The following is a 12,439-nucleotide window of genomic DNA, read 5'->3' as shown; positions in this document are numbered from 1 at the left end:
GCATCATCCCTTGGCCCATCACGTAGGTCTCAGGTGCAGACAAGACTCCTGGACAATTGGCCCTTCTGGGAAGAGGCCTATTCCTGCCCCCACCCCTGGAAATTGGCGCCCGGGTTTCCCGCGCCCCCAGCAGGGCGGCTCTGGCTTTGTTTCTCCTGGTTGCAGTTTCCTTTCCCTCCGCTGCCGATAGGAGAACTACATTACCCAGAAGGCTCTGCCCAAGCCGCCAAGACGCTGAGCCAATGAACCGCGGGAACAGGTTATTTCCGCGTTTGAAGCAAAGGTTCGGGCGGGACTTCCGGTATCTTAAGTGGCGGTAGTTTTAGCCCGGCTCTGGTCCACCCACGACTTCAAAGCTTACCTGCACTTTGTAGGGCCGAAGGTGAGAGAACGGGAACGCACTAGGGAAGCATCCTCCCTGCTGCACATCCTCTGATCTGAAAGGCAGCGGCATTGGTGGTGACGACTGTGCCCGTATTCCTGCAGGGTCGCCCGCCGGCTACTGACTCCGAGTCTTCGGCAGACTGATGGCGGCCGCGCTGAGGGACTTGGCAAAGGTAAGAGCTGGGTCACCTGGGTTTCACCTGCCTTCGCCTCACCCCGTTCTAAACCCCAGTGAGGAGTACCTTCTCGGATTTCTACAGTTGAGATCCTCCTGTCAAGTACAGCGTGGGCTCGCGTATGAAGGCCCTCCTTACAGCGTCAGTGTGATGAGCTGTGGGAGGATGTAATGGGCACAGGGACCGGCATAATGTAAATGGTGGAGATTGAGTCAGGGGCATTGACGCCTGGAATGCCAAAGTGAGTTTTACCCTCGTTTTCAGGACGCTGGGAACTATGCAGGATTGTGCCCAGAAAAGACACAGAGTTAGGCTTTCGAAAAACTGGTCGAGGTTAGAACATTCTAGAACGGGATAACACTGAAGCACAGGGAGCTTGAGTCCTTGTGCAGAGTCTCACAGCTGCTGAGAGTGAGCACTGATGACTGGAGCACTGGGGCTCAGAAATAAAACAGGCATCCGCAGGTCACCTGAGTCTGGCCTGGACAGGAGTACAGGCATTTCTTTTCTTTTTCTTTTTCTTTTTTTTTTTTTTTTTGAGACAGAATCTCACTCTGTCATCCTCAGTAGAGTTTTGTGGCATCACAGCTCACAGCAATCTCCAACTCCTGGGCTTAAGTGATTCTCTTGCCTGAGCCTCCCAAGTAACTAGGACTACAGGTGCCCGCCACAACACCTGGCTATTTTTTTGTTGTCATTGTTGTGTAGCAGGCTGGGCTGGGATCCAACCCGCCAGCCTTGGTGTATGTGGCTGGCACCTAACCACTGAGCTATGGGTGCAGAGCCTAGAATTTCTTAATTTGCAGAGTCCTGCCATTGTCACCTGCCTCTCATGACTTTTCTCTTTTCACAGATTCCCATAACTACAGAAGCACATATGGACCTAACAAAAGTGAGTGGAGCATTTCCCAGGCTCTCACTGGTCCTGACCTCATGTGCCACAGTTTTTTCCTTGGATCTCTTTTGCCACTCATCCAGTCCTTGGAGCTAAGAACGTTTAACAAACTCCAAGCCTGGGATCCTGATTCTGGATTGTGGGTTATTTTTAGTCATTTGTAGTCATTCCTATTGCTGGTATATGATGGAATGAAGTGCAAAAGGTTGTCCGGGGCCATAGGTACCAGAATGTGTAAATGCCTGGAAGTGAGGCAGAGCTGGTTCAGGGAACTCTGTTTCCTTTTTTTCCTGTGGGAACTGGGAGCAGCAGGACAGGATTTGGGCTTGGGATGGCTCCCAGAAGTTGAGTGTCTACTCTGTAGGTGATGGGAGCAGTGGGAGGTTTAGAGAAGAGGGTGGAAATTATCTGACAATGATCTCATCAAGCACCCTGTTAGCCATAGCATAGAGATTACTCTGTGGGTTGTGAGAATGTTGATAGTAAGACCAGGGGGACTACAGTAGGTTAGGTGAATGTTAATAGTGGCTGAACCAATGTGGGGGCTGTGGAGGTAGAAGAAGTGGTTGAATTCTGGATCTTTTTTTTTTTTAATTAGAGCTGCTTGAATTTTCAGATTTTGAGAGTAAGAGAGGGAAAGGTAGCAGTCAAGCTTTACTCCAGGCTTTTTAGGTTTAGCATCTGGAAGGACGGAAGATCCATCAACTAGGATGTAAAGTTGGTAGTATAGTTAGTTTTTATTAGGTATATTAGAAGTTTTGTTTCTAGCTGTTTTTACAGTCTGAGATGTTCCAAAGAACAATTAAGGAGACATCAAGTGGGTAGCTGGCCACATAGATCCAGAATTCTGGGGAATGGTTTAGGATGGAGAAATCCAAAAGGTGGTGGCCAGTGTTTGACACAGGATATCACAATGGGTTATAATTTGGAGTGGGAATCTTGGTCATGAATGCTATGAATAGCCAAGGAAAGATGGGAGCTATCACTGGGTCTCATGATTAGACACCTGGGTAGAGGTGGGGAACATCATAAACAATGGTGGAAGAGATGGGGCCATGGGAATGGTGTAGGAAAGAGGATGACCTAGCAGGAGATCAAGGCTTCCAGTATGTGAGGAAAATAAGACAAACACAGAGACATAGGAATAATTGATAGAAGATGACACTGCGACCAGATGTGATGGACTGTGTCCCTGAAAAATTTAAATGGTTAAATCCTAATTCCAGTCTAATGGTATTTGAAAATATAGTCTTTGGGAGATAATTAGGTCATGAGGATGCAGCCTTCATGAATGAGATTAGTAAGTGACCTTAAAAGAAGTCAGAGGACTAGCTACTGCTCTTTCCATCAAATAAGGGTACAGGAAGTTAACAGTATGCAACATGGAAGGGAGGCCCTATTAAGACCTGAGCATGCTGACACTCTGATCTTGTACTTCCAGCCTCTAGATCTGTGAGAAATAATTTTTTTGCTGTTGATCAGCCACCCAATCTAAGATTCCAGGACTGGTGCTTATTCACTATGCTTCCAGGATGTTGTCTGTCCAGGGGTTGAGGTAGAGGAGATTTCAGTAAAGTAAGTGGATAGGTTTGGGAGCACAGACCTTCATCTTTATGAGTCACTGAGTTTGGGATAAGGAGCCACTGAGGCCACTGATTTTGAATGAGGGTTAAGAGGTAAGAGAAAGGCTGTGACTGGTGAGAGAACGTCATGTGTAGCACAAGTAGAAGAGGACCATGGTCCCAAGAAGTTCTTGGTGGCGGAGGTTGAGGCAAGGAACAGTCAGGCAAGGAGCCCTTCAGAACAGGATGAGGGCTGTCTCTGACAGTAGGAACCATTAGAGGTTTGGATAGCATTAAACTGTGTCTTAATTTGCCAGATACTTTCTTCATGCCTTCTGCTAAGTTAACATGTAGGAAGACCAAGAAGATGCCTATGGTATGGAGAAGCTAGTTGGAGGTGGTTGTGAGAGTGAGACTGATGAGAGGGTGGTCCAAACAGTGATGTGCATGTGGAAAGGGAGAATGAATTGAAGGACTCAGACTCCTGGTGTTGAAGAGATTAGGGGTGAAAGGTGAACCCACATTTGGTTGTGTCTGAGGGGCACTATCTGAAGGACTCCTGTAGAATAGACTGACAAAAAAAACATAAGACCCTACATGCCAGGCCCAAAGTTTAGATGGTGTTTACCTGCCTACCTGTTAGTGCTGGGGGAGGACACAGTGATCTTTAGGACCATGAGAGAGTGATGAATGTCAGTGGCACCAAGGTCTGTATTTCCTCTGAACTGGAGATGTAGGGAGGAGAGGGAGCAGGGGATGGATGGATGGATGGATGAACCTGATTGTAGAGTAATCTGTCTCTATCATGACAGGGCTGTGTGACCTTTGAGGATGTCAACATTTACTTCTCACAGGAAGAGTGGGAACTTCTTGATGAAGCTCAGAGGCTCCTGTACCTTGAAGTGATGCTGGAGAACTTTGCACTTGTAGCCTCACTGGGTAAGGCCTTTGCACCAACTCCAATATCCTGGTCTCTATTCTGTTTTCCTCAAGACAACTTCACCCTTTCCACAGCCAGACCTTGGACTCTGCTAACTTACCCACTTTCCCGGGATATGTGCTATGGTTGCCAGCACTGAGCTGTCCTCCCCCAAGCATCCTTCTCCATCAGCAACCCTAACAACAGCTGCTGTAGGTTGTCTGGGAGGCAGGTGTCTTGTGGTCAACTGAATGGATGTCCTCTTATTTGCCCTCCCCCCATTGGGTGACTATGTCCAGATTCATGACATCATGTGTTCCAAGTTCCCCTGGTTCTATAAGCTGACATTTTCTTGTGGGTGCTAGTGTTATGATTGCAGGCATTATTCTATAAGCTGACATTTTCTTGTGAGTGCTAGTGTTATGATTGCAGGCATTATCATAGTTAGGGGAATCATGGACTGTTTTTGCTCACCCTTTCTTCTAGGTTTTTAATTTTCTTTCCTGTGGGCTGTTATGTGCCGAGTTGCTATGTGTCATGTCAGTGCTGACCACACACATTTTTTGTTTACTATAGGATTTGCTTCACACAGGTCCCACATATTTAGACAGTTTAGGGTGTGGCGAGAAACTTGGTTCTTCACAGGGTGAACTAGGGGAAGGCATGATATCTGGGCTATTTTCAAATCGCCTAAGGAACCTGTCCTGTGTTCACTACTATTTGAATGCATGTACCACCAGCCAGCCTCATTTCTACATTTTCTTCCCCATATTTGAAACTTTTCTTTCTTATTTTATGTGATGTTTAGCACTTGGCTACCTCCACCTTTCTGGCTCTGCAATGTTTTCCAACATTGATTTACACATAATGCCACGTGAAGTATGCACATGTGATTACATAAACCTCAACATTTGCTACTCAGTTTCAACTGGATTTTCCTGGGTTTGGGCACAGAACCAAACTTCTGCACAACATGCAGGTGTAATTAGAAGACAGGGTCCTACTGAAGACCATGTGGTGAGTTTTAGGGACTTGGAGGCTATTCGAGGATAACTTTAGAAGAGTGATTTGGAAACAGTCTCTTCCCATCCTCCATCCTCTTCATGTAGTGAGACTCCCCTCTTCTTTGATCTTTAGAGGCCTAGTATTTCCAAGTAACCCTGTCCTCAGTTCCCTTGTTCTCAGAACAAAGCCATAGAATCATTCCTTTGGTGTGTATATAATTGGGCCTCCCACTAAGCTTAGTCGACATGGATTTTATCAGCAGTTCTCTGCTTTCAGGTTGTGGGCATGGAACAGAGGATGAAAAGATATCTTCTGAACAGAATGTTTCTGCAGGAGGGTCACAGTCTAATAAGGGTCTGTCTACCCAGAACACTTACCCCTGTGAAATGTGTATACCAATCCTGAAAGATATTTTGCTTCTGGCTGATTTATCTGGGCAGAAACCATACATGGTTGGAACATGTGCAAACTGTCAGCACCAGAAGCAGCACAGTGCAAAAAAGCCCTTGAAGATGGATGTGGACAAACCCTTATATGAGAAGCACTGCCTGCTCTGTGTGTCAGGGAAGCCCTTCCCCAGTTGGGAAATTGAGAAGGACCTCCCAGCCATGTTGGAGCTTCTAAGGTCCCTGGCCTTTCCTAAAGGTGAGGAGCCTAAGAAAGTTGCTGAGTGTGGGAAAAACAATCACAGTCAAAAAGATTATGACAAGTCAGACAAATGTGGGAAAGCTTCTAGGCACAAACATAGCCCTGTTCACCGCACAAGAGCCTACACTGGAAAAAAGCTTTATGAGTGCAGCAAATGTGGGAAAACCTTCCGTGGCAAGTATTCACTTGTTCAACACCAGAGAGTCCACACTGGAGAAAGGCCTTGGGAGTGTAGCGAATGTGGTAAGTTCTTTAGCCAAACCTCTCACCTGAATGATCATCGGAGAATACACACTGGAGAAAGGCCTTATGAGTGTAGTGAATGTGGGAAATTCTTTAGACAAAACTCCAGCCTTGTTGACCATCAGAAAATTCACACTGGAGCAAGGCCTTACGAGTGTAGTCAGTGTGGTAAATCCTTTAGCCAAAAAGCCACCCTCGTTAAACACCAAAGAGTTCACACTGGAGAAAGGCCTTATAAGTGTGGTGAATGTGGGAATTCCTTTAGTCAAAGTGCCATTCTTAATCAGCACCGAAGAATTCATACTGGAGCAAAGCCTTATGAATGTGGCCATTGTGGGAAATCCTTTAGCCAAAAAGCTACCCTCATTAAACACCAGAGAGTTCACACTGGAGAAAGGCCTTACAAGTGTGGTGAATGTGGGAAATCTTTTAGTCAAAGTTCCATCCTTATTCAACACCGGAGAATTCATACGGGAGCAAGGCCTTATGAGTGTGGCCAGTGTGGAAAGTCCTTTAGCCAAAAGTCTGGTCTTATTCAACACCAGGTGGTTCACACTGGAGAAAGGCCTTATGAGTGTGACAAATGTGGGAATTCATTTAGCCAATGCTCCAGCCTCATTCACCACCAAAAATGTCACAACATGTGAGAGGGCTAATGAGTGCAGCAAATGTAGAAAAGCCTTTAACTCAAGTTCTAACATTTAGCTCCTGAAAGTCCACACTTGAGACAGGTCTTAGATCTGCAGGGAATGTGCTATTACTTTAAGTATTCTAGCATTACTGAGCCTTTGTGTGGGAGCCATCTGCCTGAAGTTGAACCTCATACTTCCAGAACTTCAAAGGGATGAGATGTGTGTGAGGCTTAGAGTCGCTGCTCTGCATGTTCTAAATTGCTTGAGGTCCTTGCCACAGTTAAATCATTGCTAGTTTGTTTGATAGAAGCCATCTCCTCTCTACCACCTTGCACATTGAGCATCAGTAGTCCCGAAATGCTAAGGCATAGAAAGCTTCCGTGCTCATTCGCTGGAGGAAATCATGGGCAGTCTGAGCCTTTAGGAGGAATTTATTCCATGTTTTGGGCTGGTTAAAGCAAACATTTGATCCAGTTTTGGTCAGTTGGACCCAGCCTAGTTCTGCTAGACCCTATGTAACAATGCAAATGTATCGCAGCATTAGGAAGGTTGAGAACCACTGTGCTAGAGGACTATATGGAAAGCTTCCCTTCTTCATGGAAATTCTTGTCCTCACATGACATTTGGTAATTTTTCTAGATTCCAAGACACCATCTAGTAATTGGCTGCCTCACACTGCTCTGGTTTTTGTGCTAAGAAAGGCCTATTGTTAAATGTACTTGTATTGGGGGGATTTGTTTCTATGTGGAATGGGTCGAAAACAGCTTCTTGATAAAGGAATGGATGGCTTTTGTAGGCATCTCAACTTTGTGGGTCTCTGCAGGAAAGATAAAATGGCAGTTTTTGTTGTTTGTGGGGTTTTTTTTTTTTTGAGACAGTTTCACTTTGTTGCCCTCTGTAGAGTGCTGTGGCACCATAGCTCACAGCAACCTCAAACTCTTGGGCTCAAGCAATTCTCTTATCTCAGCCTCCTAAATAGCTGGGACTATAGGTACCTGACACAAGGCCTGGCTAGTTTTAGAGATGTGGTCTCGCTCTTGCTCAGGCTGGGTCTTGAACTCGAGCTCAGGCAGTCTACCCTCCTGGACCTACAAAGTGCTAGGATTACAGGCATGAGCCACTGTGCCCAGCCTCTGATGGTAGTTCTTGTTTTGGTCAAATTTGCTTTGCTGCCCCAGACCACCCAGGACAGAATGCAAGAATTTTGTTGACCTGATTTGTGGCCTGAATCCCTATACTTTCTGTGAGTCTAGGATAGAAGAGGTCAGTTATGGCAAGTTCTTGTGCATCTGGGAATAGGATAAAATTGTTCTATTGTTCACAGAGGATGTCATAAAATGCTGAGCACTGTTGAGAAGCTTTTCATGAGGTTATTTGAGGAGACATACTTGATATCAGTCATTCCATAGGCTGTTGTCACTCAAGACAGAGTCAGGTATGAACCATGTTTGGTAGAAATACTGGGTGTGGAGGAGCCAGCAGCAAACCAGTGATAAGACCTAGAAATCTGTGGATGTCCAATTGTCAGCTAAAATAATCTAAAGGTTTATGTGACTTTTGGGTTTTGTTCACCTCCAGTTCGTGCTATAGAGGCAGGAAAATGAGGATAGAGATAATGGAGAGTCTGTAGGCCAGGGATGTAGCTTTTGTGATTTTACCAATGTAGTTAATCGTCTCAAATTGTAATAGCCTTTATTGCTTGCCAGTATTTTCTTTTTTTCATTTTTTTTATGGCAGCCATGAGCCATATGTGACTTTTAAAATTTAAATTAATTAAAATTAAATAACATGCAAATTCATTTCTCAGATGTTGCTTGCCAGTATTCAGTAATGCAGGGCGGCTTTTCCCTAGTTGTGAGGAAAGAGACAAGGTAATCAACATGTAGTTGCCAAGGCTTCTGGTTTCCCAAAAGTGGGAGATTAGATATTTTGAATCATGGTTTACAAACACTCTTGATATATAAGTGACATGCAACACTTTATATGTGTTTGTGATGTATAATTTAAGAGTTTTGTCATTTAAATTTATGAAATCATAATCATGATCATAGATATAATCATGACTCATGTTGTGCCCTCTTGTAACCTCTGCCTGTGCTCTCCGAGCCAGTAAGCATCTAGTGATGTATTTTCACCCACAAGAGAATAGTTTGTTTTTCTAGAATTTTATCTGTGTAAAATCACGGAATGTTTACTCTTTTTTTCCTGACATGTTCACACTGCATACTTATTTTGAGATTCATGAATATTGTTTAGGTGAATAGTTCGTTCTTTTTATTGCTGAGCAGTATTCTATCCCATGGATATCTCATAATTTGTTTATCCATTTCTTAATGGGCAGTTGGAGTCTTTCCAGTATTGGGCTGATACAAATAATGCTATTATGAGCATACGCATAGAATTCATAATATGCATATATGTTTTATATATTTCTCTTTGCCAATACTATAGTATATGGAACTGCTAAAATGTAACCTAAACTATACCTATTTGTGTTCCACCAAGAGTATGTGAGCCTTTGTGTTTTTCTGCATTCTTGCCAATACTTGTTATTGTCAGTCTTTAAAATTTTAGTTGTTAGCTTTACAATGGCATCTCTCTGTGATTTTAATTGCATTTTTCTGGTATGTTATTGAACATTTTTCCATGTGTTTGTTTGCTACCTGTATATCTTTTTTGAAAAAATATTTGTTAATGTCTTTTGCCCATTGTTAAATAAATGTTAGTGATGTTTCATTTTTCATTAATAAATAGGTATGTATAACAAAGAATGTGGAACTTTTTTCATTCTTCAGTAATGTGATACAGTTCTTTATTAAATGGAAAAATTGTTTAAAACACTGGGAAAATATTTTCCTTTTGTGTGTGTGTATTCAGTGTTAACAGCCACAGCCAGTATATACTCTTAAGTATTATTTTCACTATTAACATATTTTCCATTACCTTCTTAGGTCTAACCATTCAATAAAATGAACAAGCCCTGGTTTTTAGTATTGCCAATTTCCCTGGACCACCATGGCCAATTCCAAGTTGTCAAAGTGATGTCATTGAACATGAGTTCGGAATAGATAGGCAGCAGCTCACCATTCTATTTTCACTATACTGATCCAGTAAGCCACAAATAACCTCAAAAATATATATGTAGGAAAACATCCTGCTGCATGGGGAGAGTAATGTCATCTTTTATCAAATGCCATCATGATGAACCATGTTCTGCAGCAAGGTCTTTAAGGGTGGGTGCAGGAATCTATCATCTTTATTTATTTATTTATTTTTTGAGACCGTTTCATTATGTTGCCCTCAGTAGAGTGCTATGACGTCACAGCTCACAGCAACCTCAAATTCTTGGGCTTAAGCAATTCTCTTGCCTCAGCCTCCTGAGTAGCTGGGACTACAGGCGCCCACCACGGTGCCCGGCTACTTTTTGATTGCAGTTGTTGTTTAGCTGGCCTGGGCCAGACTCGAACCCACCAGCCTGGGTGAGTAGTGGCCAGCACCCTACTCACTGAGCTATGGGTGCTGAGCCTGGAATCTATTATCTTGTGGCTACGTAAGACATGGCTTCTATTTGTAAGGCTATTAAATGTTTCTGAGAAAGAGAATTTGTCATCCTCTCCTTTCTGTATCTCCAGGGTCCTTATGATACTCTGTGTGACCATGCATAAACATAGCTTCCATTTATAGGTGAGAATGTGTGGTATTTCTTTTCCATTCCTGAGTTATTTCACTTAGGATAATGACCTCCTCCATCCAGATTTCAACAAAAAGACATTTTTATTTTATTTCATTTCATCTTATTTCATTTTTTAAGGCTAGGTAATACTCCTGTGTGTATGCATATATGTGTGTATATGTGTATACATATGCACGTGTGTGTGTGTGTGTGTGTGTGTATTTTTATCCACTCGTCAGTTATTGGAGAGAGTTAGGTTGATTCCACATTTTTGCAATTGTGAACTGTGCTGTGATAAACATGAATGCAGGTGTCTTATTTACAATAATGAATAAGTATTTCCTCTTCACACCATCTGCACCAACATCTGTTGTTTTGTTTTGTTTTTTTCCCCCTTAAAGGCCATTAGTATCAAGGTGCAACATCTATTTTTTTTTTTACTGTTTAAATAATGACGATTCTGACAGGGGTAAGATTTCCTGAACCAGCAGGAAGAGTAAACAAGCTAGAGTGGGAATGGTGGAGAATTGAGAAAATGCATCATACAAGAGACAAAGATCACACGAGAAAATGATGGGATCAGGAAGTCTGGTGCAGCAGATGACTGCAGCCAGCCCCTAACCTGTGTGAACAGCTTTATTTATATAGTACCTGAAAATGGTTGCTTATGTTAACAATGTTGCAAATCAGTAAGGAAGGCGAGTGGGAATATTTTCATCTTCAAAGGCAGAGAGGAAGTAACTGGATAAATAAAAGGAGTTTTATCATAAGCAGTATTCTTAATGATGTGAATCTTGGTACATGGGGGTAAAGGTTAACTTTAGGGACAGAAGACTATGTGCTTTTAGGCAAAAGATAGAAAAGTATACAGAAGCTACATGACTTCTGGTAGAGGGAGCAAGGAGAAAGGACTATTATTTTTGAATGGGAGGAGAAGCAGTTGGGGGCTGGTTCCTTTAATGTGTCTCCTGGGCTATGGGGGTTCTGCCACCTCACAGTCAGTACTCCACAGTAAGGTACTGTCTCATGATTTTAATTTATATTTCCCTGATGATTAGTGACATTGAGCATTTTTTTATATGTTTATTGGCCATTTGTATCTCTACTTTTGAAAAATGTCTATTCATATATTTTATCCACTTTTTTTTTTTTAGACTGGCTCACTCTTTCCTCCTGGGTAGTGTCATAGCTCACAGTGAGAGAGGATACCTGGGAAAAGTATGTTCTGATCGAGAAGGACAAAAGGCTTCTTGCAGAAAGTCAAGGACACTCCTGCAAAGTCCTCCCCATAGTAACTCAGCTCTTAAGAATTTCTAAAGACTTAGCTTCCTAGAACCTTGAAACTAACACTAGCTTCTGCTGCTGTAAACCCTTGCACATGCTTTGAAACAGACCTCCAATGAGGGACAATATAATAATTCCTTGGCCTACTTGTGAATCTTATAAAAGTACAGGGACACAGCTGATGGGGAGCTAGGCCTTCTTGGACACTAATCTGCTGATGTTCTGTCAGCTAGAATAAAGCCCTTCCTGTTTCAAATACAGGTGTTTGGGTAAATCTTTCCATCGGGCCTCAGTTTCCTACTACAACAGCAACCTCAAACTCTTGGGCTTGAGCAATCCTCTTGCTTCAGCCTCCCTAGTAGCTGGGACTACAGGACTGTGCCACTTTGCCAAGCTAATTTTTCTGTGTTAGTTTGCCCAGCTATTTTTAGTAGAGACAGGCTCACACTTGGTTAGGCTGGTGTGGAACTCCTGAGTGAAAGCAATCCACTGTCCTCAGCCTCACAGAGCACTGAGATTATAGGCATAAGCCACTGTGTCAGGCTAGTTTTCAGATTCTTAAAAGGAATTGATCTAAGAATATGAAGTAAGAAATTGTGTGGGTATATGCATACACACACACAGTGGGTTATATACAATCACGGACTACAAAGAGCTATCTTCTGTGAAACCATAAGCAGAGTTCAACTATTGCCCTGCTTGAAGGTGATCTAAACAAACATCTACCATATTTCTGGTCCTGGACTCTTACCAACCACGTGGAAACTCACAAAGCTGATTCTAACATAACAGATACAAACATCATACATCTGAAAATAAAGAGATAACCAAACACATTTTATGGGTTTGTTTTGTTTTGTTGCATTTTTTGGCCGGGGCTGGGTTTGAACCCACCACCTCCCCATGTGGGGCCGGTGCCCCTACCCCTTTGAGCCACAGGCACCATCCAACACATTTTGTGTTTGAAAGGCTCTGTGAAATATGTCCTTCTGGATTTATAGTTATTGGGGGCATCTGA

The 12,439-nt window shown here is 43.0% G+C and overlaps 1 protein-coding gene across 3 annotated transcripts; it reads left to right on the top strand.

The window, feature by feature from the left end:
* The first annotated feature begins 303 nt into the window (after positions 1-303).
* LOC128595975 (zinc finger protein interacting with ribonucleoprotein K-like) lies at positions 304-9,235 on the top strand. Of its 3 annotated transcripts, XM_053605255.1 has the most exons (5): positions 304-382; positions 487-557; positions 1,414-1,452; positions 3,830-3,956; positions 5,218-9,235. In XM_053605255.1, exons 2-5 carry the CDS (start codon positions 528-530, stop codon positions 6,477-6,479), a joined length of 1,458 nt encoding a protein of 485 aa, XP_053461230.1. In that variant the 5' UTR covers positions 304-382; positions 487-527; the 3' UTR covers positions 6,480-9,235. The 3 variants fall into 3 exon arrangements, with proteins under 3 accessions (XP_053461230.1, XP_053461229.1, XP_053461232.1); XM_053605254.1 differs by having other exon boundaries at positions 326-557; XM_053605257.1 differs by lacking the exon at positions 1,414-1,452 and having other exon boundaries at positions 326-557.
* Positions 9,236-12,439: the final 3,204 nt, after the last annotated feature.

Source organism: Nycticebus coucang, chromosome 10 (genome assembly GCF_027406575.1).
Source record: "Nycticebus coucang isolate mNycCou1 chromosome 10, mNycCou1.pri, whole genome shotgun sequence".
NCBI lineage: Eukaryota > Metazoa > Chordata > Mammalia > Primates > Lorisidae > Nycticebus > Nycticebus coucang.
This window is presented reverse-complemented; position numbering and strand designations above follow the sequence as displayed.